At 43.7% G+C, this 27,613-nt stretch overlaps 1 protein-coding gene and 1 pseudogene across 8 annotated transcripts in view; one reads left to right on the top strand and one right to left on the bottom strand.

Annotated features, from left to right (window-relative positions):
* Bbs9 (Bardet-Biedl syndrome 9 (human)) overlaps positions 1–20,814 on the bottom strand; it is a 412,725-nt gene extending 391,911 nt beyond the window's left edge. For 2 of the 8 annotated variants that reach the window (NM_001360259.1, NM_181316.4), the window contains exons 1-2: positions 20,318–20,658; positions 5,433–5,555 (exon numbers count right to left, since the gene is read on the bottom strand). In NM_001360259.1, the coding sequence (NP_001347188.1) occupies positions 5,433–5,544 (112 nt within the window). In that variant the 5' untranslated portion in view covers positions 5,545–5,555; positions 20,318–20,658. Of the gene's footprint in view, positions 1–5,432; positions 5,556–19,747; positions 19,804–20,182 lie in introns of all 8 variants that reach the window. The other 6 variants (XM_006510416.4, XM_006510418.4, NM_178415.1 and 3 more) reach the window with 6 other exon arrangements.
* Gm2976 (predicted gene 2976) lies at positions 15,873–16,440 on the top strand (annotated as a pseudogene).
* Positions 20,815–27,613: the final 6,799 nt, after the last annotated feature.

Genomic DNA, 27,613 nt, shown 5'->3' with positions numbered 1-27,613 from the left:
AGGCACTCTAAGTGGGGTGTTGGGATCTTGCTAGTATGCCCCCACGACAGTGAATGGTCTTAGGTACAACAGGGTGAAGGAAAGAATATGTGTAGCAATTTAAACTGTGTCTCCCAAAATGACGGGTTCAAGTCCTTGCTCCACGTATGTGCTCTAGTGTGGAAACAGTCTTTGCAGATAGAACCAGGTTAAATGAAGATATGATTATCCTTTAGGGGGAAAGGCAAGGGAAATCCAAATGACAAACTATGATGCAAGCAGTCAAGGTGAGATGGCACAGGCATGGAATCCTAGCACTTGGGAAGCCACCTTAGGTACTTCTCTATGGCCTCTGACCAAGGAAGCTTATAAAAGAAAATGGGTGCAAAGTCATGACCCCCAAGGCAGGGTGCACAGCAGCAGGCAGGCAGCTGGCAGGCAGGCATGGCACTGGAGTGGTAACTAAGTGCTTTCTTACATACTCTCCCAAAAGTAGGAGGGAGGGAGAGAGGGAGAGACAGACAGACAGACAGACTGAAAGAGAACTCTAATGACATGAGTTTTGAAACCTCAAAGCTCACCCACAGAGACACACTTCCTCCAACAGGGCCACTTGCTAATCATTCTCAAATAATTCCAACCACCTGGGGACCAAGAATTCAAATCTATGAGCCTAAGGGGGCCACTCCCATTTAAACTACAACAGGAGCTGAGGGAAGACAAAGGACTGGAGGCCATCTTGAGCTATACTGTGAGCTTAAGTCCAGCCTAGCCTAGGGAAGGTGGGCCAAGGTTGGGAGATATCCATCTGACAATACTGGCAGAAACTGGAAAGACACATCTACAGACTAGGGTGTCTGGGATTACTGGAAATGAGAAGAAACAGAGAAGGATCCTAGAAGCTTCAGAAGAACTAGAAAAGGGTGCTAGAGAGACGGCCCAGAGGTGAACAGCACTTATTACCCCTGCATAAGTAAGTACTGGGACTCATTCCCAGCACTCACAGGATGGCTCAAAACCACCTGCAACGCCAGCTCCTGGTTATCTGATGCCCTCTTCTGGTCACCATGGGGTACTGCAACATATGGTACACATAACTCACACCAACACATACACTGTACACATTAAATAAATTAAATGAATTAAATAATAAAAAATTAGCTCTTTAAAAATAATGCTAAAATGGACAAAGAAATGCTAGAAACCTGAGAAGTAGCATGGCCCTGACAACACCTTCACTTCCAAAGCTTAGCATCTATAACTGTGACAGCATGTGTTGTGGCCATCTTATGTCATTGACGTGATATTCGTTATAGTGATACTAAGAAACAAATCCCAACTTCCTTAGGAGGAGATGTACCTTTGCTTTACTCATAGATTACTGTGCCAGGCCATGGGCTAGATCGTTCCCTCCCACAGACTAACTCTTCACGGCCTCAGCTTTGCTCTCCAGGAAAGGCATTCCCATGGGGATTTCAGTCCTAAGGAGACATAAAGCCATCAGGACTCCAGAAGACCCCATGGCAGCATCCTGTCCCTGACAAGTCCCAGCCAAACAAACTCTGCTGTGCGACTGGGGAATGCTGGCTCTCTTATTCCTATATCCTTTTAACTTAAATAATGATGTCATATTACTTGTAGCCAAAAAAGTTACAATTAATGTACAGAGAAAAAAACTGTAAGCATGAATATCCCTGCAAGAGGACATTTGAATCCCTGTGTTCTGCTGGAGCACCACGTTGTAAGGCTCCTGGCCCTGCTCTAGGTGGGGCTATGGAGCACTGCTCCGAGAAAGAGAACAGATAAAACACCACAACCCGTCATCCGGAACCTGGTGCTCTGTCCTAGACTGCTTCCGTTGGTGCAATAAAACACTGACCAAAACCATGAACAGAAGGGAAGGGTTTGCTGGGCTTAAAGGTTAGTCTGTCATGGGCATGAGTCGGGGCAGTAACCAGGAATGAGGAAGAAGAAGAAGAGACCACAGAGGAACACACACCCTCCTCCATGGCTGGCTCAATCTGCTTTCTTACACAGTCCAGGACCACCTGCTGGGGATGGTACCACCCACAGTTCGCTGGGGCCTCTAACACCCATCATTGATCAAGAAAATGCCCCGCATACACGTTCCAGGCCACTCTGATAGAGCTAACTCCTGAATTGAGAGTCCCTCACTCTCAGTGAGGTGACTGTGGTTCATATCAAGTTGACAGAAACAAAGCAGCACATGAGCATTACCCATAACCCTCTGGTGGACTAGTCATCTGCTGCCATTGGCCACCCAGACTAAAAGGAGAAATGACAACATATGAAAGTTGGCTTTTTCTACAGACACTGGATAATTTAAAACACATCTATGGTACATTTGAAGATCAAAAAGTCAGACTCTGCAGAAAGAATTAACATTTATATCAGTGGAACTTATCACTAAGAATCAAATCCAAAGACAATTTCTTTGGCTTTTAAACTGTAGTAACACAAAGTAGACAAATCTTGGCTCTCTTAGGTAAAAGTAATGATATTGATCAGAAATAACGGGGCTATGGGTTCATAACAAAATTACTAGAGTCTGGAAAGCTCGTTCCTTATCGAGTTCCCTTGCATGCTGTCATGCCTTAGACACCATCACACCCATCATACCTCACCAAATAGCTAAGACTTGATTTCAATTGAGCCCTTCAAAAATCAGAGGTGGAGGCCTAGGGGGACAGCTCAGCAGTTGGAGCCTTTGTCACCTTTCTGGAGGACCTGGGTTCTATTCCCAGCACCCACACAGTTGCTCTAAATCTTCTTTAACTCCAGTTCCGGGGGATCTGAATCCTGTGCTCTTTTCTGGCCTCTGAGGGTACCAGGCTCACACATGGTACACAGACATACATGAAGGCAAAATAAAATAATAAAAATAATAAAATTGAAAAATCAGAGGCAATGAGAATGGTCAAGTCCACAGATAATAACCTAAGTTCAAAAGAAAATTGTAAACTTATGATTTTTAAAAGGCCTGCCTATTACAATAACCAGATCTCAGATTAAGGTTTTACTCACAGATTTCAAGCTATGATAAATCCATTCATTCAAATGAGATTGCCTGGGAAGCATTAACTGAAAAGCCATTAAGACCACTTCTGCCTTCTCCCCACCTCCTTGAGTAATAGTTTAAGAAAGCACATTTATCACATTACTTAAGGCCTTTTCCCTCACTTACAAGCATAAACATTTCAGGTCAGTGAAAAACGGCCACCACAAGCTTCTAGACAGTCACAACTTCTTGCCCATTGTCACACATAAGTCAGAATCAGAGTCACATGACCAATGACAGTCTGTCTATTATCATTGCTGTTATACCCCATATACCTAATATGAACTTTAAATGAACAGGTTTTTTTTTTCCAGTAAACAACAAGTTTTGCCTTCATGTACACATGTCTGTGGGCTACATGTGTGCCTGGTGCCCACAGAGGCCAGAAAACAGCATCAAATTTCCTGGAACTGAAGTTACAGACAATTGTAAGCTGCCAAATAACTTCGGGGAATTGAAACCTGCCCTCTGGACAAACATTGTGCAAATGTGACTTTTATTCACCTGATATAACTGTCATCTCCGAAGCTTACTGCCTCCATCTGTTAACTTAGACCTAGTCCTGGAAGCTTCTGGCCTCCATACAATCACATCTAGGCCTCAGATGTTTTCAGCCTCTGAGACTTGCTACTGAATAAGTTCACACCTTCCCCAGTTCTTTCTGATCCCCGGCTGGCTGGTTCAACTCAGCTGTTTGGCTCTAACTCCACTCAAAGCTGGCTGATTCAATATGGCTTCTCTCAGTTTCTCACTAAACCGCTCTGCTTGGCCTCATACTAACTTTGACAACATGTTCTAATCTTCTGGCTCCTTCTCGTTCTCTGGCTCACTCTGCCTTCACCTGTGTCTAGCTTGCTTCTGCAAAACTCTCCTGGTAAACCTGCTCACTCTCTCTCTATCTCACCCCAACCACACTGCTCTTTCATAAGTAGCTTCCCTTTCCTCTCTCTTCACATGAGAGTTGGGTGTATTCTATTCTATCAAATCTTTCTCTGGTTTGTCACTTTTCTGCCACTCTATTAGACAATCACTTTTAAACATGGGTGCGTCCATCTACAAACTAACTTTACCTTCATTGTTTGAGATTAGAGGTGTATACTAAGCGTGTCTATATTCCAGACAGATGAATCAAAGGTGTGTACTGTACTAAGGGATGAGCCACACACCACAACCAGAAACAGTTTTTTTTTCCCAGTAAACAACACACTGTGATCAAATACCCTGCAACTGCACTATATGCTCTTAACCACTGAGTCATCTCTCCTGCCTCTAATATAAATTGTCCTAGGATCCTTCTCTACCAGACTGTGGTGGTTTCAATGAGAATGGTGTCCACAGGATCACAAATTTGAATGATTGGTCACAAGGGTGTGGCACTATTTGAAAGAATTAGGAGGGATGGCCTTATTGGAGAAAGTATGACATTGGAGATCGTCTTTGAGGTTTCAAAAGCCTAAGCCAGGCCCAGGGGCATTCTCTTCCCACTGTCTGAAGATCTGAATGCGGAACTCTCAGCTATTCCTCCAGTACTGTGTCTGCCTGCATGCCACCATGCTTGTGATACACAAGTTATTCAAACATAGCACTAATTTCACACTGTAACTATATAGAACTTGACCCTTTTTAAAGACTTGAACACATGACTATGCAGAGAAGCAAGCAATGTAAGGCTAGGACAGTAGCTGGTTTCTCTAAAGCAAAATGAAAGCAATGGCGCAGCGACTGTCTCCCCTCAGTAGCAGAATCCGTGTGTCCTCATCATGGCATCGATGCTTTCGCGCTCCACTAGAAGAGCACATTGTTTCTGCTGTAAAGGATTTCGAAAAGGAATTTTTCAGATTCCGTATCTTACTACCTCAACCCTAGACCACCCTATGTGGAAGCAAACCGAATGGTGCTATGTGATTTGTCTACTAATTCCACCAAGTAATATCACAGCATGAACAAAGCCCACACGATATAAATAAAACAGAGGCAAGGACACTTCTGCCAGCCTGCTGTCTGCACGCTACTTATAAAGAGAAACACCAGGTATAGTGGCACACACTTGTAATCCCAAACCCAGGAGGACCAGAGTGAGATCGGGCCAGCCTGGACTACACAGTGAAACTTTATCTCAAAAAAAAAAAAAAAAAAAGGATGATAAGGGGGCAGGTAGGTACATTCAAACCTGGGCTATACTTACGGCACTTTAGTCATGTTCTCCTAAGTTCATGTTTTTTAAATGGAGTCATTTCTATTTCCTGTCTTTAATGCTCGGCTCCAGTGGGGAGGTACAGACTAAGCCCAGCATCAGAAAGCCTCCTTGGCATGTGTGAGTCCCCGAATTCCATTCCAATACTGGGACAACAAAAGCACACCCACAGGTCCTCACCGTGGCCGTTCCCACTGTTGTCCACATCAGCCAAGCATAAGCAGCCCTGGTCAAATTCTTCTTTTTCTCCCAACACAGTAGACCACCAGTCACGGGCTTTAAATAAGGACATTTCCTTTCAACCTAAAAATAAAACATTTGTTTATAATAAACATTAACTTTATGAAAAGAAGAAGTCAAATTATCCCATTTGCAAATGACAGGACTATTTTTAAAAGATTCTATGTAATCCACTAGAAAACTCTTAAGTGTAAAAAACACAGTAAAGCTATAAGATACAAAAATCAATATAGCCTTCATGTACAGCAGAAAGAAATCTAGCCTACTCATAACTCCCCAAAATGTGAAGTACCCATGGGCCATAGAGAGGGTGTGGCAGTCGAGAGCACACACTCATCTCCCAGAGGACCCGAGTCTGAATCCCAGCACTCACAATGAGTGGCTGTAACTCCTGTAACTCCAGGTCCTGGAGAGCCGATACCCTCTTCTGGCCTTCAGTGGCACTGTACTCCAGTGCATCAACCCACACACAGACATACACACATAATTTTAAAATAACAGTGATAAGATAAATTACTCTAAATGTTAAGTACCTGAGAATACACCTAAGCAACAAATTGAAACATCAAGACTGAAGAAGGAAATCAAAGATGCTAGATAACTGAAAGATCTTCTCTGCTCCTGAGTTAACAGAATCAATATTGCAAAGTGGATAAAACACCAAAAGTAATCTACAAGTTTAATGTAATATTTATCAAAATTCCAATGTTATACTCTGCAGATCTAGATAAAACAATCCGAGTATTCATATAAGACCACAGATAGCCAGAGTGATCCTCAGTGATAAGAACACACTGGAGGTATGCAAAACCCACCCCAAATTACACAGTGATAGCAACAGCCTTGTGCTGTCAGAAAAAGACAGGCGGACCACTGGGACAGCATAGAGGAGTCACATACAGACCAACAAAACTATGGCGACCTAGCTTTTGGCAAAGGAGGCAAACATGCAGTAGAAAAAAAAGAGATCATGTTCAACAAATAGTCCAGGCAAAACTGGATATCCTGCAAGGGTTATATTAAATCTGTATCTTTCACCTTGCACAAAAATATCTCAAAGACCTTAGCGTAAAGCTTGAACCCCTGAAACTGCTAGAGTAGACCAGGAAGAATGTCTGTCCTTCAGGTCACTGGGGTATCTCAGGCCTCAAGAGAGAAGCTTCGTCTTGCAGTAGATGGGAGTCAGCCCAGAGACCCACAGCTGGACAGTGTGCAGGGACGGAGGGAGGGAGGGAGGGAGGCAGGGAGGGAGGGAGGGAGGGAGGCAGGGAGAGGCTTTGGAACACTCACTCCATCCTAAGTGGGATGTCAAGTCCTTCCCTCAGTGCCCAGGATCTAGAGGAAAGAAGAGGCAGAAAGATAACAAGAGCCAGAGGTGATGGGTGACTCCAGGAAACAGTTTCTTGGTTCTTGTCATTAAAGAGGGAGAAAGAATATAAAGTAAGGTGGGTAGGAAGGGACAGAGGATCTGGGAGGAAGGGGGATAGCAAAACATGGCCAGAATATACAGTGTAAAATGTTTTCAATGGAAAAACTAAACTATGCACACACACACACACACACACACACACACACACAAACAAAATACAATTTACAAAGCCACTGGAGAAAAAGACCCTGGAGTAGACGAGACGTTCTGAGTGGAACAGCAGCGGCACAGGACCCAGCCCACCCTCAGCGGATGGGAGTGCATCAAGTACAAAGTCCCAGCCCAGCCGACAAACAGCAGAGCACACAGTGCAGGAGGGGAGGAGATCGGTGCCACTAATGCTTCTGACAGGGCTAATCTACAGAACTGACAAAGAACTGTAGAAATTACATACCTAGGAAATAAAACCGCCGGGCAGCAAATGTGCTAATGAAATGAACAGTGTAGCAAAACGGGAAACAGATGGCTGATTACTATTAACTTTTGAAATTTTTGATTTAAAAAAAAATACACACATAAAGGTGACTTTTCTCACGCTAGCATGTGGTATATTGCGGTCTCCAGGCCTGAAGGCTCAACAAGGCCTCACTTTTAACTGTACATGGGCCAGACGCAGCCTAGCATTTAGAAAGCAAGGAGAAGGGCTAGAGAGATGGCTCAGAGGTTAAGAGCACTGACTGCTCTTCCAAAGGTCCTGAGTTCAAATCCGAGCAACCACATGGTGGCTCACAACCATCTGTAATGAGATCTGACGCCCTCTTCTGGTGTGTCTGAGGACAGCTACAGTGTGCTTACATATAATAAATAGATAAATCTTTAAAAAAAAAAAAAGAAAGCAAGGAGAAGATACAATAAAAGAAAAATCAAAATTGGAACAGCAGGCTAAATGCAGGGCACATTTATATAAACATATTTAACATTTAAAAATAACAATGTTGGTAAAAAATGATGAGAGTTTAGGGCTGAGATGACTGAAATTGGCCAACCACAAGCTTCGGAACCTGTACTGATGAATTATGCTGGTGTTGCTGTTGTTGTTGTTGTTGTTGTTGTTATGCATAAAGAATTTTGTTTATAGCAAAGGGTATTGACAACCTATGCATATACCTTTTAAAAATCTAAGTAGGGCAGAAAACCAAACTAAAAAGTATCTTTCTCTATGGTGAATCCAGCAGCTTCTTTTATGAACTATTTGTTAAAGCTTGAAATAATCATTAACACTAGAAGCCCCGTCCACGCTGCACTGGATCTAAACTGCTGACTTCTTAGGGAAAGAATAGGATACAGAGTAAGTAATCACTTTCCCCAGAACGTGTGCAGCTCAGCTCTGCCTGTCTGTGACTCCCGACGTGACCTGCTCTTGCCACCGGTACTGACACGTGTGTACACTAATTCCTCTGTGCACACGTGTGATGTGACGCTAGTCAGGCCAGAGGACTTGTTATTATTTCACTAGCATCACCTGGACTCTTACTTGCTACACACAGAGAGAAGCATGGGTTTAGGCAGGCTGAACACAAAAGGCAGAGTAGGGGACGGCACTGTGAGGACTATAACGTAAAATATCAATCAAGGCCACCCAAACTCAGAAACAAAGAAAAGAAAAACACATATTCTCCCTCATGTGCCAATTCTGATCTACAATGTATAGACACACACACACACACTCCAGTTTTAACAGAGAGCGGTAACTGTGGGTATCATAGGACATTTAGAAAGGAGGTTATGTTAGATGACAGTGTGAGACCCCGGCTAAAAGCATTTCTCCCTGAAAGGCAGAGCCCCTAAAACATTTCCCCAAGCTTGTTTTCCCTGATCTTTAGAAATACAGCTAGAAAGAAGCTCTTTGTTCTCTATAGCCAGCAAAAAGCCTTTTTGTTTCTATACTGTACAACCAGAGATGCCTGCCTTCCTGTGCCGAGGACACGGAGATAAAAATTCAGAAAACACTCACTCCCCACTCCTGCCTCGTTTCACCAAGGACACCCGGAAGAGAAGAACTCTTCCCAACTCCTCCCAACTCCTCAGCTAGCTGTTAAAAGCCCCCTACTGTCACCCCTGCGAGGCGCAAGGGGTTCGTCCTCAGCTAGCTGATAATAAAACCTCTTGCAGTTTGCATCAGGTGTGGTTTTCTCTCGGGACACTGGGGTGCTGGCCAGCTCATCCCAGGACTTGAGCGGAGGCCCAGCATCGGGGGTCTTACAACAGTGAAGAGAGAATGTAGGCAAAGGTCCTGGGTGTCATGAAGGAAGACATAAATCTAATCGTCTTTCTAGTTGCCACTACCATAGTCTTTCTCTCCTTGTGGTAGGTAAGGGATTTAGAATCTAATTGACAGTGTGTACCCTAAGTGCAGACACAGGCTTCAGCATGGCCGTCCTAATGTTATATTCACTGAAATACATAGGGTTCAAAGCTGTTTTGAGCATCCACCTTAATCACACTGTGTGATGTTTTTATTTCTGAATTAATTATAATCAAATGACTTTTAAAAATAATGACCTTTAAAATAAAGTCTTGGGTCTTTTGGTTGCTATTGTTATTGTCTTTAAAGACAAAATTTGGTGTGTCCCATGATGACCTTGAACTCCTGATCTTGTACCTCCATATTCCAAGTGCTAGGATTATAGTCATTTGCTACCACAACCAGCTGAAATTAATTCTCTCCTAACACATAGCAAATTAAACTTGCATGGCTTTGAGATTCATGTTCGAAGTTAACTCTTTGTATTATACACAAGAGCATGAAACCACAATTCCAAATGCTTACAAGCATTAATGAGATACTCTGCAACACCACTATGAATTAGGCTAGGAACCTGTATATTCATTTTGAAATAATCCTATTTTCTAAGAAGTTTAGGAAGGAATTGCACAAAAATGGGGAAAAAAACTTTTCTAAAGGCTCACTATTTGTTGTGGATGGCTCTGGGCGGCTTGCTCTCCCGGGAGAGACTGTCTGGAATGAGGAGTGAGTCACCTACTCAGGTGGCTTCTTGTGAACCAATCCTCTAATGAATAAAGGATCTGGGTGAGTAGGAGGGACTTCCGGGTTCGATGGAGGAAGAGAGGAAGCAGGAGAGAGTGAGTTCTCTTTGGAACGGGACATCAGAGGTGTAAGATGTAGCTGCTAGAGTTTCTGGGTATTGTGGAGGATCTGCAAGAACTCGCCGCCAGAGGAATGGGATTTTAATAAGGCTTACAACACTAGCCTTTAGATGCTGCACCCAGAGACTGAGTTGCCATTGTCTCTGAAGTAAGTTTGTGTTGCAATTTCCTTCACGCGGTGCCTCGTCTGGGTTCAAGAGTGAAAGGTACAGTGGCCAAGCGTAGGTTTGCCTGAGGTGCTCCATGAAGGCATTTAAAGCACGGGGTTGTTGTGGTAGCGCCTCACCAGTGGGAACCTAGCGATCTGGGTGGAGAGATTGTGGAGTTCAGAGTCAGAATCTCCACAACATAAAAAACAAGTCGGCCATTGCCCGCCAGTGCATGGCCAGCCAGGTCTCGGGGCAGAGAGTTGAGGCACAAGCATGGAAGCATGCCAGTTAGTTCTATAATATTTCCCGCAACAACTATTAAAAATTGAAACACAGAGCTTAGCACAGAAATCTTTTAACAAAATATCTAACTTCCTTTCATGACCAACTACAACATCCTCTGCTCTGGAAGTACAGGTACTCAGAGAGTGTCCACTTCCTCCAGAAAAGGCAAGGTGGAAGAGAAACTGTATCACAGGTGCGAATACACATGCACACATGTGCACATGCACACAGACAGACACCAGGCAATCAGGTTTGCAGGTCCATACACTTAACCGTGTGTCCTCAGACAACCACAAGCCTCTGTACCTTGATTTCCTTCACAGAATGAGCATCCCCAACCCTTCCTTCTAAGTTACTCCTGTGAATGCATACTGCACTTTTCAACAAAAATACAGCAGCACCTACCCTGAGATTATACATTCCTCTACTTAATTGTTTAGACAAAGTCTCACACCATAGCTCAAAGGTAACCTAGCAACCCTCCTGCATCAGCCGCTGAGAACTGAGATTTGAGTACCAAACCCAGCTTCTGCATTAGTTTCTACTGTACTTGAAACATCCCTCCATGGTATGGGCTTCAGTGGTACTTAGGGCACACATTTCCTTCTTAACCAGTTACTTACAGAAGGTCTCCACAAACATTCAATTCAAATGAGTTGGTTACAGAGCCACCACTCACAGGAGTGAAGGCTTAGGTCCTGAACCTCTGGACACCACATCTCTATTGCTCAGTAGATAGTGTCACTATGTATTTCTGTATAAAGACACTTTATATTGTTGACTCATAACCACTGAACTCACGGTCAGGAGCTGGGACTCTATCAGCCTGACCAAAACATTTCTTATCACGTGGATTTTCTCACAGCTTCCTTGTACTTAGGAACATTAGCCGGCACTTCATTACTTCATTGCTTCATTACTTCTTTGGTTGTTTTGTTGTCTTGTCTTGTCTTGCTTTGCTTTTTGAAACACAGTCTAATCGTGTAGCCCCAACTGGCTTTGAACATTCGATCCCCTGCCTCAGACTCTTGAGTCCTGGGATTGAAAGCATGCACCACTACTAACCACTGCCTAGGCACGAAACAGGAAATGCAGAGCTGGCGAGAAGGCTCAGCAGGGCTGGCCACCAAGCCTCCTGACCTAAGTTTGATCCCAGAGAACAGACTCGCACAGCTTGTTCTTGTTTCTAGCATAAGAACTGAAAGAAGACAAATATTGGCCTTGGCATCTGTGGGGTGGGTCCAGTAGGTTACCATTCTCGCGGCTGAAGCAGCGGCCACAGAAGAGTGAAACACAGTGAGAACACTGCTTATGAGATTACAACTGACTTTTAGCAAGTGGCGGGTTCACAAATACAGAACCTGAAAATAACAAAGACCAACTGTACTTTTTAAACACACAGAACAGCCTGTTCCTTGAAGTAGGTCTTCTACACACACGAATCATAGAAACCAAGGCCATGTTCTTCCATCTAAAATAAACCAAGAAACTGTCTTAGAATGCTGAAAATCAACACTGGAGACAGGCTGTGTGAGTCTGGATTCCCGTGACAGCACATACCACCCACGCAACCACGCAACCACCAAGTGTGATGACCACCTTTGTCAACCTGACTGGGTTTGGAACTACCTCGGAGATCCATTACGGGCTTGAGGTCATCCTGGGCTATATATAAGACTCAATCACACACACACACACAAAGTAATATGATATACAATTTGGAAAAATCTATAGGGCATTATGCTGAATGTAAAAAAATTGAACATATTGCTAGAACAGCCTCCAGATGACTAATCTTACCTATATAAAGTGGATCCGTGGTTGGCTGGAACCACAAATGTCTAGTATAGGGAAATTCCTATGGGACTCATTTCTAAGAATTATAAAGATAGAATCAAGATATGATGACTCATACCTGTGATGCCAGCACTTGGGAGGTGGAGGCAAGAGGTTAGGATATATACCCAGCCTCATGGTGAGGCTGCATAAACCCTGTCTGAAAATACAAAACCTCAAACCGAAACCCATTTTGCTATATGTTACTCAAAAGATTAATTTAAAAATATTGTAGTTTAGTTTAATATTATCAGTTTATGGGTTTAGACTATTTATACTGTTGTTATGGTAAAACATTTCTGAGATTGTGATGTGTTAATTTTCAAAATATATTCTAATGAAGTTATTGCAAAATGATAAATTCAAAGTAACAATAGGCCAGCCACATTGGCTTGTGGTTATAATCCTAGTAGTCATGAGCCTAAGGCAGTACAGTATGATTGCCACAAGTTTTAGGCCAGTCTGAGCTACATAGTTAGACCTTGTCTTAAAAAAAAGGGGGGGGGGGCACGGCAATGGTGCCGCACACCTTTAATCCCAGCACTTGGGAGGCAGAGACAGGCAGATTTCTGAGTTCGAGGCCAGCCTGATCTACAAAGTGAGTTCCAAGACAGCCAGAGCTACACAGAGAAACCCTGTCTCAAACAACACAGAACAAAAAATTGTGAAATCCAAGCAGGTGGTACCTCTCTATATATGGGACACACTGGTCTGTAATGCCAGCACATAGAGGTAGAGGCTATAGGTTTCCTACCAGTCTGGCCTAAATAGCAAATTCCAAGCCATACAGGGATACAGAAAAGGAGGCCTGGAGGAGCTGGCTCAGTCAGTCCGTGCTCACAGTGCAAGCATGAGAATTTGGGTTCAATCCCGGGAACCCATGTAACTGCTCATGACCCCAGCACAGGGGACACAGACAGGAGGGTCGGTCCCGCAGGCTCCCTGAGTCGGTCCCGCAGGCTCCCTGGCCAGCACGGCCCTAACAGCAAGTTCCAGGCCACTGAGAGACCGTGTATGGAGAAAACCTGAGGAACAAAACTGAACTTAACTTCTGACCTCCACATACATGTGCACACACCCAAACAAGTACACACGTACATTCAACATACACAGAAAAAGCAAGTGTGGGATTCCATCCATACCTTTCCCTCTGCTAAGAAAGAAGTTACTGTGCTGGGTATATAGCTGAGCCGGCAGAATGTTTGCCTGGCATGTAGGGAGCTCTGACCTCAGTCCCCAACACTGCATAATACTGGTCATGGCATGCATGCCTGTAATCCCAACGTTGGAAAGGTGGCACTGGAAAGATTAGGAGCTCCTGGCCAGCCTCCAGTATGACCTCCTTAGTAAGACCAGCCTGGCCTACGTGAGACCCTGCCTCAAAAGTGGGAAGGGGGGATATAAATAAGTGTATGAGTTCCAATATATGTGAGAGTTTATATCACTCATGAATAATGGTTCTGTATAATCACACTAACTCCAGATGACCCAACTTAAACCTGGCAGTGAGTACCCAAAAATGCATTAAATATTTTTATTATAGTTTAATTGGATTTTTACTTGAATGAAGCAACGGTATTTAATAGACTACAATTTTTTTTATTATATTCTCCAGATACACAGAAAAACAGAATCATTATATACTTTGGTCTTACCACCTCCCCACACACTAGCTCTCTCACTTGTTTAACAGTGTCTCATGTAGCCCAGGCTGGCCTCAAACTTGCTATAGAGTCTGTGCCAGCCTTGAACTCCTGACCTTCCACCTCCTGAGTGCTAGAATCTCAGGTGTGCACCACCACGGCCAGCTAAGGTGCATCTTTTCTCATAGCCCTGAGCAGCAAAATCAGTAAATCTGTTCTTGAGCCGTGCGGTAGAGAGAATGCATTCCCCAGGCACTGAACAAGTCACCTGGTTCAGAAGTGGGGAGTGCATCGAGAAAGCTATGACCAGTTGCTGCAAGCAGGATCCTGAACATCCTCAGGTAAGGCCTTGGCCCACAGGCTGCTTTGTGGGAAGGGGAAGGCTCCTTAGAGGGACCCAGTTGCAGTGCTGGAGAGCTGGCATCAATGGTGTAGGTGCAGAAGAGCCAGTGGGCTGACCAGCTCAGCTACCACCTAGGCCCAGATCCAAGAACCACCCCAACATCTATCCCATATATGAACTACTGGAGAGTTCTGAAGACCCAAAGTTACAAGATCTCCATGACACAGGGCAACAACAGGATACCTGAGAGGAGTCCTGGTGAGGATCCAGTATTGATGGTGTATCGAAGCCAGAGGCTTCCAACAAAACCAATTCCACTGCAATGAAGATCTACAAGTAAAGATGTTAGGACAAAAGGGTATACTATATGGCACACTGTGACACACAGGTGGGCTGCAAGGGTGGAGGGCAGGTACAAAGGGACAGGGAGTTGAGTGGGACTGGGGTACATAATGTGAAATTCACAAAAAGTCAATAAAATGTTAGATTAAAAAAAGAAGGACCACATTCAAGGTCACCGTCATCAGGGAAACCCCTAAACGGGGCTATGTGCCTTGCCCACTTCTCCTTTGCCTCCTAGCCCTGACATGAATACTTTTGCTCTGCCATGTACTTCCACGGTGACATGACCGCACCACATATCCTCAGCAACAGGTGACTGTGGACTGTAACCTCTAAAACTAGGAGCCTAGGAAACTGTTTCACTTGTAAATTATCTCAGGTGTTATTATAGTATCTGAAAGCTACTAATATAGCAACCAAATCAAATGTGGATGAAGCATCATAAAGGATGGAAATTTGGAGCCATAAGCGCTGTTAAGAAGGAAATAGCAACAACTGAGGAATAAGCGGTCCTCTACCACACTGCAGCAGCGAGTCAAAGGGCAGACGAAGGGAGAGCTAGGGCTGCTCAAGAAGGAAGACTGAGAGGAAGAACTACTCAACAGCCCAAGGAAGACTCTTCACCTCAGTCAGGCAGAAGAAAAGAATCTCATGGGACCTGCCTAGAAAACATACTATCCCTCCCCAAATAATGGATGGAGAGGGTCTCTTATATTGTGCCATTGAATTATATACCAAAAAAGAAGTATTTAGCTAAATGAGACACACAGCTAGAGTTTGAATATAGAAACAAATAATAACTAGGGCTGGAGAGATGACTCAGTGGTTAAAGAGCACTGACAAGTCTTCCAAAGATCCTGAGTTCAAATCCCAGCAGCCACATGGTGGCTCATAACCATTTGTAACAACATCTGATGCCCTCTTCTGGAATGTCTGAAGACAGCTACAGTGTACTTACAAATAATAAGTAAATCTTTTTTAAAGAGAGAAAGGAAGGAAGGAAGGAAGGAAGGAAGGAAGGAAGGAAGGAAACACACACATAACTACATCAATGAAAATAGCCATTGTGTGAAAATGCCCTTGAAAACCTTTATCATAGTGGAAACATAGTGATAGACACCAACAGTGACAGCATCTGGGAAGTTGAGACAGGGGGATTATAAATTTGGGATCAGCATGAGCTACAAAATAAAAGAAAACCAGTAAAGAACAGGCTTTTGCAGATTGCTACAATAAAGAATGGTGCTCCAGCAGCCAAGCAAGACGCCCAAAGGGAAGAAGGCCAAGGGGAAGAAGGTGGCCCCAGCCCCCGCCGTCATCAAGAAGCAGGAGGCCAAGAAGGTGGTCAACCCTCTGTTCGAGAAGAGGCCCAAGAACTTCGACATTGGGCAGGACATCCAGCCCAAAAGAGATCTAACACGCTTTGTCAAATGGCCCCACTACATCAGGCTGCAGGGGCAAAGAGCCATCCTCTACAAGCGGCTCAAAGTCCCTCCTACCATTAACCAGTTCACCCAGGCGCTGGACAGGCAGACAGCTACTCTGCTGCTTAAGCTTGCCCACAAGTACAGGCCAGAGACAAAGCAAGAAAAGAAGCAAAGGCTACTGGCCCGTGATGAGAGGAAAACTGCTGGCAAAGGCAACGTCCCAACTAAGAGACCACCTGTCCACTGAGCAGGAGTCAATACAGTCACCACCTTGGTGGAGAACAAGAAGGCTCAGCTGGTGGTGATTGCCCATGATGTAGACCCCATTGAGCTGGTGGTTTTCCTACCTGCCCTGTGTCGAAAGATGGGGGTGCTCTACTTTATCACCTGCTCAAACATCTGGGAATGTCTTGAGACTCAAAGTGTTGGTACCCCGGAGCTTTTAGAAATGCACACGCCTGTCCCCTTCAAACATCACGCCCAGATGACCGAGCTGCATGCTCCATGCAGTATTAGAAGGTCCAATTTACTGGACAGTGAGTCTCCCCAGCCCAGGAAGCCTAGGGCCAGCCATTCTGGATTTCAGACTTTGGAATATTTGCATATGTAATGTCTTAGAGAAGAGCCAACTTTAAACACTAAATTCACATATATCCCATAAGCATCTTCTACACATGGCCTGAGTGTGATTATATGCAGAGTGTTTCTGAGTTTTGACTATAACCTGTCAGACGAGGTAGGCGTGGACGCCCCACGCGTGGCGTCACATCAGGACTCTAAGGTTTCAGATTTGGAAGCTCTCTGAGTTCTGGATGCGAAGATGCTCAGCTCATGCCTGGCAACCTAAGTGAGCATTCCCTCCATCACAGCTCCACCTTGCCCTTCTTTCTCCTAGGACCTAATGGTTATTCCAAAGCTTGGAGGAATTCATTTTGTTTGCATCAAAGCTCTTACACAGCCGGAAGTATCCGTTAATCAAGTAGTCCTCCCGTTCTGTTTCGGACTTGTCTTGCTTTCCAAGCAGAGTTGGAATTTAGCAAGAGATTTGAATACAGGTTTGGTGCATTGGAGTTGAGAAAGAAAAGCATCCAGAGAAAAGGCAGACCACCCAAGACTGTGGCGAGGTGCCTCGTCCCAGCATGCTATAGGACAGCTGCAGTTAAATCCCTCAGCCAATGACAAACCTTGCTTCTGCGCATGCGCTGTCCGGGTTTCAGACCCTTATTTCAGTACACACTAATAGTGCTGTAAAATTTAAGGTCTGGGGAAATGAAAAAAGGCATGTGTCAGTACAGGGTTTTCATTTCTTTTGCTTTTTTGTCTGGTTTTTGGTTTTTGAGACAAGGTCTCCTATGTTGCGTGAGCTGGCCCAGAACTTGCTCTGTGACAAGGCGGGCTGTGAACTCAGAATGTTCTTGCCTTGGTTTTTCTCAAGGCTGGGATTACAAAAATCCTCCACCACACCTACATCACTAGTTTTTCTTTTTAAAGGATATTTTATCACATTTGAGAGAGGCTTGCGCCATGGCACACCTGTGGCGGACAGAGGACAACTTGTGGAAGTTGGTTCTCTCTTTCTGTATGTGGGTCCCCAACTGACAAACTGAGTTCAATCCTTGGGACCAACATGGTAGAAGGAGAACCAACTCCAAAGGTATACTCTGACCTCTACACACACACACACACACACACACACACACACCATAAATCAATAAATGTAATTTTAAAGGAAAATTTTTTTTTACTCTACAGAGCACAAAGATACCATTATTTGGTTATCCCTGACCACAGAGAAGGTAAGAAATCTGCCCACGTGGTCACTTACTTATACTTAAGTTTTATGTATGAGACAGGCAGTTTCAACCCTCACTAAACCAGACTCACACATGTAGAACTGAGTAATATCAATGGCCACAGAATGCAGTGGGAACAACCCGAAAGTCTGAGGCAGGCTCTGAAATCAGGAAGTTGTCCTAAAACTGCTGTTGTTCACATATGGAACTTTCTCCAAATAATGTTTCTGTCATTAAATTTCAGGAAATAGCAATTGGGTTGTCTGGTCCAGGACAATGGTACAGTCATGTAAAATTAAACAAATATTTCTTTGAAAGCAATATGACAGCCAAGCAGTGGTGGTGAATGCCTTTAATCTCAACACTGTGGATGCAGAAGCAAGCAGATCTTTGAGTTCGAGGCCAGCCTGGTCTACAGAGTGAGTTCCAGGAGAGCTGGAGCTACACAGAAAAACCCTGTCTTGAACCACCACTCCAAAAAAAAAAAAAAAAAAACCCATTATGACAAGGGCTTGTATTGGAGTTTTCAGCTGACGTGAAAGGCACAGGAGTAGTGGTCAGATAGACCTGTGTTCACTTCCTAATGTGACGTCTCAACCGCACACCCTCAGAGAAGCCCTTATGCTCTAGCATCAACTGATCTTGGTGGTGGGAAAATACAGTGCTCTAAGATATGCACTTCCTTAGCCAGTGTTCAGCCACTACAACCATTTAATAAAAGTCAGTTGTAACCCAGTAAAAATAATGCGGAAATAGAAGTGGTGGTGATCATCTAGGTGTGACAGCAAGGTCTTATAGGCACACAATTTCAACTGGGACAACCAAAGGGCAGATCAGAAAGTGTGTGTGTGTGTGTGTGTGTGTGTGTGTGTGTGTGTGCGCGCGCGCGCGCGCACAAGTACCTGTGTATACAGGTGAGTGTGTGTCTTACTGGGTATTGAAAGAGCTACACCCCCAGACCTTATAAATGTTATAATCAGCAAACATGTTTTATAATAACTTGATATATTTCAATACTTTTCAAAAATACCTGAAGGGATTGGAGTGTTCAGTGGTACACATGTACACACATACACTCTGAGCAAGGAGACATCCTATGTATCTGAAAGGCATAAAACTGTACAGTACTGGTAGTAGATTTTTTTCTTCCTGCAAAGAGCCTTTCAATCAAGAAGCTATACCATAGGACCAGTGAGATGGCTTGGCAAACAAAGATGCTTGCTGCCAAGCCTGACCGGACCCACATGGTGCCAGAGAACTGACTCTTGCAAGTTGTCCTCTAACCTCCACACCTTCACTGTGGTACCCATGCCCAACAACATACATGCACTGAAATATTAAAATATTAAAATCTAATCAACTTTTAAAACTATAGCATAAACATAAGTGGGAGGTATAACCACAACCAATATACATAATTTTTAAATCCCTAAACTCTTACAAATAACTTGTAAATGGTTTTCAAAATAAAGTCTCTTGTTCTTAATTCTTATAACATTCTAACCCATCACCAAAGAAAAGACAAAACCCAATCTCAATTATTGCTAATAAGTTACTTCTTGTCTCTTGGAATGTTAGCAAACAGTAATACATTCCATGGTGGTACACACCTGTAATAACAACATTTGGGAACCTGAGGCAAGATATGCTTAAAGATGGCCTAGGATATACAGAAAGTTCCAGGCCTGTTTTGGGCCACATTATAAATTTTTAAAAATAAGAGAAAGGAAGAAAAGATAAAAACCCCACTTTCTCTCCAGTATCTTTCAATTTGTGTGTATAAAGTGAGATGTATGTATATATGTGTACACATTAGACACAATTTGATGTTTAAAGACAATGTGAGATACCAAAAAATAATCTATACGTTTATACAGAAAAATCAAAGGCAAATGCAGACCTTGCTTGGGAGGAGCTGCTGATAAAATCAGCTTAGTCCATCTAAACTGCTGTGGTCTGCAAAGGAAAGAGAAAGGATAACCATTAATCCTATTGCAGGCAGCACTGGAGAGCATCAACATGCTCCCACTTCAGCCGCAGACTGAGCAGCGATTTGACGCTCTGCTCACAAGACCTGTTGAAATGTCACAGGAGAAAGAAGCTCTTACTCCACGTGACTGCTACATGGACTCCTTAAAAATCACTCCCCGCTCAAAGGTGTTTATAGGATCTACCCACGCCGTGTTAGCGGTTTGTTTGAATGCAAGCCTCCTTTCTAATTAAGAGATCATCCTACATCTCCCGAACCATTACATGGCATTGAGCGTTAGTCCTGTTGACCAAGCATAGCCAATGCATTTATACATCCGAGATTAATTTCTGGGATATTTCTTACCTGATGCCAACAAGTGGGCTTTGACTCGCCTTGCTACGAACCCACTATCCACAGACTTCCCTCCGGATGAGAATCCAGTGCTGGAACAGAAGTAACAGCCGTGCAAGGAAAAACAACACTTAACACCACTAGTACCTCTTGGTCTTGTTTGTGTTCGAAGTTTTCCACGTTCCCAAGCAGACAGAATCCTGCCAAGCAGCAACACAAGCTCCGCGGAGGTGAAGTGAGTCCCAAGATCCCCTGCACCCTCTTGTCATCCCCCAGAGACAAGCAGGGGAGACGACATGGATCCCTCGGAAGCCACAAGTGACAAGAGAGAAAAACTCCAAGTCCGGATGCTCACAGAGAGGATGAAACCACCAGGGAGACTGTAAGAGGGGTGAGGCTGCAAGACAACAGCCTGCGGAAGACACCTCCCCACTCCAGCCTGAATCCAAACCGCCTTCGCCCTGTTGTCATAGCATTTTACAACGGAGGCTACTGCGCAAGTCAGACGCGGGACCGCAGGGCTTGCTGGGTGTTGTAGTCCGAGCGGCTGAGCGCGAGCTGTGGGGATGATTTCCCGTGTCGCCCGTATGGAGTAGAGTGGCTACGGGGCGGGGTAGGGCTGGGCGCCTCAGAACCACCTAAGCAGGCCTGTCCCTCAGGGTATCGGCGGCGGAAGTCCCGCCCCTGTGGGGGTTCTCGTGCCACAGACCACGCCCTCCTGTGCTTAGGTGTTATCCTAGTGTCTAGGCCTGAGCATGTAAATGGTTTACCTGTTTGAATCCGTTTTCTTTCTTTCCTTGGCCTAACTGCTGTAGCCAAGATTTCAAGCACCGTATTGAATAACAGTGAAGTGTAGACCCCCTTGTTTCATTACTTGTTTAGAAAACATATCTACAGTTTCTCCCATGTAGTATATATAGGTTATAGGTTAATTTATATAGTCTAGATGGCTAATCTTTGTTGTCAACCTGATACACCTAGAAAGAGGTGACCTCAACTGAAAATTCCCTCCGTTTAGTTAACCGGTTGGCAAGTCTGAGAGCATTTTCTTGATTGCTTAGTGATGTGGGAGAGCCCAGCCCACTGTGGGCTAGGCTGATGGGTCTGGGCATATAAGAAAGAGAACCAGAGAGCAGCTGTCCTCCACAGTACCCACTTCAGCCACTGCCCTGTTTGGGTTCCAGAATTGACTTCCTAACCAGTGGACTGTAACCTGTAAGATGAAAAAGGCACAATATGTTCTCCACGCCATTTTTGGTCATGGTACTTATCAAAGCATCAGAAAGCAAGCTGCTGCAGCTCCGTGGCGTTGGGGTATGGCCACTATTTTCTTCAGGCCTTTTATCATAATAGAATATTAAATTTTGTCAAAGGCCTTTTCAGTGTGTACTGAGACGACCATGCGATTTCTCTCCCCGAATCTTTCTGTATTGAATTACATTTATTGTTGGACTGTCCTGGCATGCCTCGAATGAAGCAGAGTTTGTTCACCCTATATTTTTTATTTTTTTTAGAAATATGATATTAAATTATGTGTATTTCTGGGAAATTTCTACATAATAGTTTTTTTGTTGTTGTTGTTTGGTTTTGTTATTTTGTTTTTTTTTTTGTTTGTTTGTTTGTTTTTTTAGTTTGGTTTTGGTCTTGGTTGGTTGATTGCTGTGCTCTTACCAAGTTTTTGGTATCAGAATGAAGTTAGCGTTATAAGATGAATTTGCAAGTGTTCTTTCCAGTTCTATTTCATGAGGAAATTTGTTTCTTTTATTTATTATATCTGTGCATATGAGGGTTTGGCCTGCATGAATGTAAATGCACCATGTGCATGCCTTGTGCTTACAGAGGGCAGCCCAGTGCTTCTGGAGAGCAGAAAAGAACACTATATTCCCTTGAACTTGAGTTACAGACCACTGTGCACCTACACACACATGCTGAGAATGGAACTCAGGTCTTACGGAAGAGCTTTATTTGCTATTAACCATGGAGACATCTCTCCAGCCACCTATTTTATGGGAATTTTATTTTATGTTAATTTTTAACATCTGATTGAATGACAGAGTGTGCTCCTCTAGTTTGGAGGTTTGTTTATTCCAGAGACTGCTCCTGCTCCCATGCCCTTGCCTATTACTGGTCAGCTCCAGCTGTGTACAACTCCAGCTGTGTACACCCTCCTGATGGAACTTTGATCATGTGATTCTAGAGAAGTCTCCTTTTCTTCTCGATTTTCTAATTTGGGATCCACTTTTTAAACATGACACTGATGATCCCTCTGAATTTCACGAGTATCCATGTGGCATCCAGTTTTCATCTCCACTCGCAAATAATTTAGAGAGGTCTCCTCTTTCTTTTGCTTAGTTTGGCTGAAAGTGTCTAGTTTTGTCTTTGCTAAGATTCAGCTCTTCCATGGACAATTATTATTCTTTTTTTCTAATATATTTTTATTACTTGAGAATTTCATACAATGTATTTTTAAATTATTTTTATTTTAAGCATATTTGGATTTTGAATAAGAACTAATCAAGCTTGATAACTGTCTTAATTAGGGTTTTACTGCTGTGAACAGACACCATGACCAAAGCAACTCTTATAAGGACAACATTTAATTGGAGCTGGCTTACAGGTTCAGAGGTTTAATCCATTATCATCAAGGCAGAACTTAGCAGCATCCAGGCAGGCATGGTGCAGGTGAAGCTAAGAGTTCTACATCTTCATCTGAAGGCTGCTAGCAGAATACTGGTTTCCAGGCAGTTAGGATGAGGGTGTTAAAGCCCACACCCACAGTGACACACCTACTCCAAAAAGGCCACACCAACTCCAACAGGGCCACACCTTTTAATAATGCCACTCCATGAGCTGAGTATATACAAACCATCACATTTCACTCTGTGGCCCCCATAGGCTTCTTCAAACATATGTGTCCATTGTGGCCATACCTAAACATAGCAAAATGCAAAATACATTTAGTCGAACTTCCAAAGTCCCTATAGTCTATAGCAGTCTCAACAATGTTAAAAGTCCAAAGTTCAAGGTCTCTTCTAAGATTTATCCAATCACTTTACTGTAATCCCTAAATCAAGACAGGAAACTTTCCAGCTGGGCAAACTCCAAACTGCATCTCCACGGCTGATGTCAAAGCGGTCTTCAGATCTCCAACTCCCTTTTCATCTTTGTTGCCTGCAACAAACTTCTTTCTTCTGGCCTGGTTCCACTCCCTGTTAGCAGCTTTCTTCAGGAGATAGACTTCAATGTTACAGCTTCTTGTTTCAATGTCTAGATCCACACATGATCTTCTGGGTTCCTCCAAAGGGCTGGCATCACTTCTCCAGCTCTGCCCTCTGAAGCACTCTAAGCTCAGGTTGATTCACTCCATTGCCACTGCTGTTCTTGGTGACCATCTATGGTACTGGAATTTACAATACAATGGGGTCTTCCACTGCAACTAGGCTTCACCAATAGCCTCTTATGGGCTCTCTTCATGGAGCCAAGCCTCAACTCCTTTGCATGATCCCTTCAGTCCTGGACCATCAACTGCAACTGAGGCTGCACCTTCACCAATGACCTTCCATGGCCTTTCACAGAGCTGAGCCTCAGCTGCTCTTCATGACTCCTTTAATACCATATATTTTATATTTTTTCCTTTCTAATTTTGTTATGCTTGTTCACAGTGGTTCATACCCATAATCCCAGCACTTGGGAGGCTGATGTAAAAGGAGCATGAGTTTGAGAGCAGCCTGGGCTGTATAATAGGATGTAGAACCGGGGGAAAGAGGCAGAGGTCGCTCAGTCGGTGACATGCTTGCCATTCTGTTACGTGAAATATAAAAAAGCACCAACCCACGCTAATGCCAGCTACTCTCTGGCCCCAGCGGTCTCTCTGGCCCTGGCGGCTAGCCTCATGTAGCGACTGCCCATCTAGCTGTCACAAATCCCAGGAACCAGGTAAAATCAAAACTCTAGAGGCTTGTAATTTATCAGTCAGATTTAAATTAGCAAATTCTCAACCCACAAACTGCTCGCACAATGAACTCAAAACTCAATTGCTATAAACACAAGCTACACACCTAGACGGGTCAGACACACCCTACTTATTACTTAATCACCTAAGAAATCCCCAATACTTGTGGCTTCCAGGACCACGAGTTTCTGGTTCCTCTTCCTCTCCTATAGGTCTCATCTTTATGAGGAATAACCTCATAAACTTAGGAAGTTTACCCGTACAACCCCCTATCCAAATTCCCATAATGGGGGCTGACTTCCAATGCTCTCGCCTCTTCCTGTTGGTGCACATCTGCTATCCCATCCTGTGGGGAGTGGAAGCAGGAGGAGAAGAGGTTCATGGCCATCCTCTGCTATGTGAAGGGTTCAGGCTAGCCTAGACTACATGGGAACTTGTCTGGAAACACAAAAATGAAATAAAATACAAACAATAAAGACTTTCCCACTAGTTTTGTTTTTGTTTTCGACTTTCCCACTAGTAAGAATATCTTCTAGACACTACATTTGCTGACTAAATTTGAGTGTCTCACAAAGCACTTGACATGGCTGGCGTAGGCAGGTTCTGCCTGTGGCTAGATCGACTTCCAGAAAGCAGTTCTTCCTAGATTAGTGCTTTCTTTTTAATGATTTTTGTTTGTTTGTTTTGTTTTTAGAGACAGGGTTTCTATGTATAGCCCTGGCTGTCCTGGAACTCACATTGTGGACCAGGCTGGCCTCGAACTCAGAAATCCGCCTGCCTCTGCCTCCCAAGTGCTGGGATTAAAGGGGTGCGCCACCATGCCCGGCTGATTTTTTTAAAGAAGTATTTATTTACTTATTTATTTATTTTATGTATATATGAGTATGCTGTAGCTGTAGTGATGGTTGTGAGCCATCATGTGTTGCTGGGAATTTGAATTCAGGACCTCTGCTCACTCTGGTCAACCCCACTCGTTCTGGCCCTGTTCACTCCTCCCTAAAGATTTATTTATTATTATATGTAAGTACACTGTAGCTGTCTTCAGACACACCAGAAGAGGGCATCAGATATCATTACAGATGGTTGTGAAACACCTTGTGGTTGCTGGGATTTGAACTCAGGATCTTCATAAGAGCAGTCGGTGCTCTTAAACACTGAGTCATTTTTCCAGTCCTTAATGGGTTTTTAAAAAAGATTTATTTATTTTATTTTATTATATGTGAGTACACTGTAGCTGTCTTCAGACACTCCAGAAGAGGGCGTCAGATCTTGTTACGGATGGTTGTGAGCCACCATGTGGTTGCTGGGATTTGAACTCAGGACCTTCAGAAGAGCAGTTGGTGCTCTTAACCACTGAGCCATCTCACCAGCCCCCTTAATGGTTTTTTAAAACACAAATTTACTTAGTGTGTGTACATATGTACAGAGTAAAGATCAGAGGACAACTTGCGGCAGTCAGTTCTATCTTCCGCCATATTGGTCTGTGGTCCCTGGGGATCAGATTTTGGTCAGTCATGGCAGCAAGTGCTTTTACTCATTGTGCTAGCCCCCAGCTTAGTGTTTAAGAGTAAAACACTAGTTTGTAGTTCTAAGGCAAATCACTTTATCTGCTCATAACCTCAGTATATTAGCCCACCACTTGATTTCATGGTTTGTTGTGGTTTTATTTTTGTTTTTTGAGATCAGTTCTCAATATGTAGCCCTGGCTACCCTATGAAGACCAAGCTGGCCCTGAACTTTCAATGATCTTGTCTCTGCTTCCCTAGTGCTATAGTCAACAGCATATGCCACCATGCCTGACCAAGATAACATACTTTTTATTATTTTTGTGGTGCTGAGGATTTAACACAGGGCCTGTGCATTCTAAGCTCCAGCACTGAGCTGCAGACCCAGTTCCATCTATATTTAAGGAATAAATTTTCAATTCGTGAGTTTTAAGCATTCGACACTTTTACAAAGGATTATTTTTATTTTATGTATATGAGTATTTCCCCTAAATGTATACACATGTGTGCAGTGCCCATGGAGGCCAGAAGAGCGTGCACTGGATCTCCCAGAACTGGAATAACACACAGTTGTGAGCTGCTGTATGTATGGGAACCAATCCCAGGCCCAGTGCAAGAATGGCATGCCCTCTTAACTGCTGAGCCACCTCTCAACCCCAAGACATTTTTATTTTACTTTTATTTTCATTTAAGTTGGGATACTTATTGAATGGTAGCGTAGCATGCCTCAGACCCTAATCAGTTGGTTGTTTTACCTAAAAACAGGAGACATGAGATTGATTAACCCTGAATTTATCTAGTCTATCTGCTCCCTCTCCAATATTTAAGGCACAAAAAGTAACTACGGTATTTTACTGTCAGATTTTACAGAGGCCTATTCCAGACCTGGGAAAAGGCCCCTTCCCAACCATCAGCTTTAGAGTCCAGGAACGGTGAGAGCATCACAAACAGATCATTCTGAATGAGATCATCCAGGAAGCTGTCCCCAGTTCCCACCCCATCACAGTGGAGCAGTCACCTTCATGGGAAACAGATTGTCCCCTCAAGTAATGAGGTATATGTGACTACCTTGCAAGACAATGATTGAAATAACCAATCATAACATGGTTTGACCAATATTTAATTGTTGGTAGCTGATCCCTGCCTCAAATCTTCCCCTCCTTACATCCTAAAACCTCGTGCCAGTTATCTGGAAATAGGCTGTGAAACTCATCTCTATTTTCTCAGTGTGGGCCACAGTGATTAGTATCCTTTTGTTGCCCCTCCCGCACTGGGAGTCAGGCTCTGCTTATGGCTGGTAGAATTAGCAGCAGGTGGTGCACACCTTTAATCCAGGCACTTGGGAGGAAGAGGCAGGCGGATTTCTGAGTTCGAAGCCAGCCGGGTCTACAGAGTGAGTTCCAGGACAACCAGGGCTACACCCTGACTCGAAAAACCAAAATAATAATAATAATAATAATAATAATAATAATAATAATAATAATAATAAATAAATAAAACAAGCAAACAAAAAAGATTTAGCAGCACAGACCAGATTGAACTCATAGAGAACTGCCTGCCTCTGCTGAGTACCAAAATGCCAGCCTAATACCTTTCTTTCTTTTTCTCGGTCGTTCCTCTTTGCTACCTTTGGATAAGTGTAGAGACCTAACTTGGAACGCTCCGAGTGGAGCTTCCGGCCTGAGACACCGCTTATAGGAGCAAAGGAGGAAGAGCAAGTTTTAAAAAAGGATGCTCCTCTGCAGGATACTGTGTGTCTGCTTTTATTTTTTATTTGCATCACCAAAAATCTTGGTATAAAATATTATGAATATATTGGTCTGTGTTTTTACTACGAATTCGCATAGTCTGGGAAACTGAAGATTTTATAGAGAACGTTGTTTTCTTCCCAGAATGGATGAATCCATAGGTAACAAGTAGCAGCCAAAAGGCTTTTAGTTTAGAAGGCCATACTGCTTTTGCAGAGAACCAGAGTTCGGTTCCCAG

This window comes from Mus musculus, chromosome 9 (assembly GCF_000001635.26).
Source record: "Mus musculus strain C57BL/6J chromosome 9, GRCm38.p6 C57BL/6J".
Taxonomy (NCBI): domain Eukaryota; kingdom Metazoa; phylum Chordata; class Mammalia; order Rodentia; family Muridae; genus Mus; species Mus musculus.
This window is presented reverse-complemented; position numbering and strand designations above follow the sequence as displayed.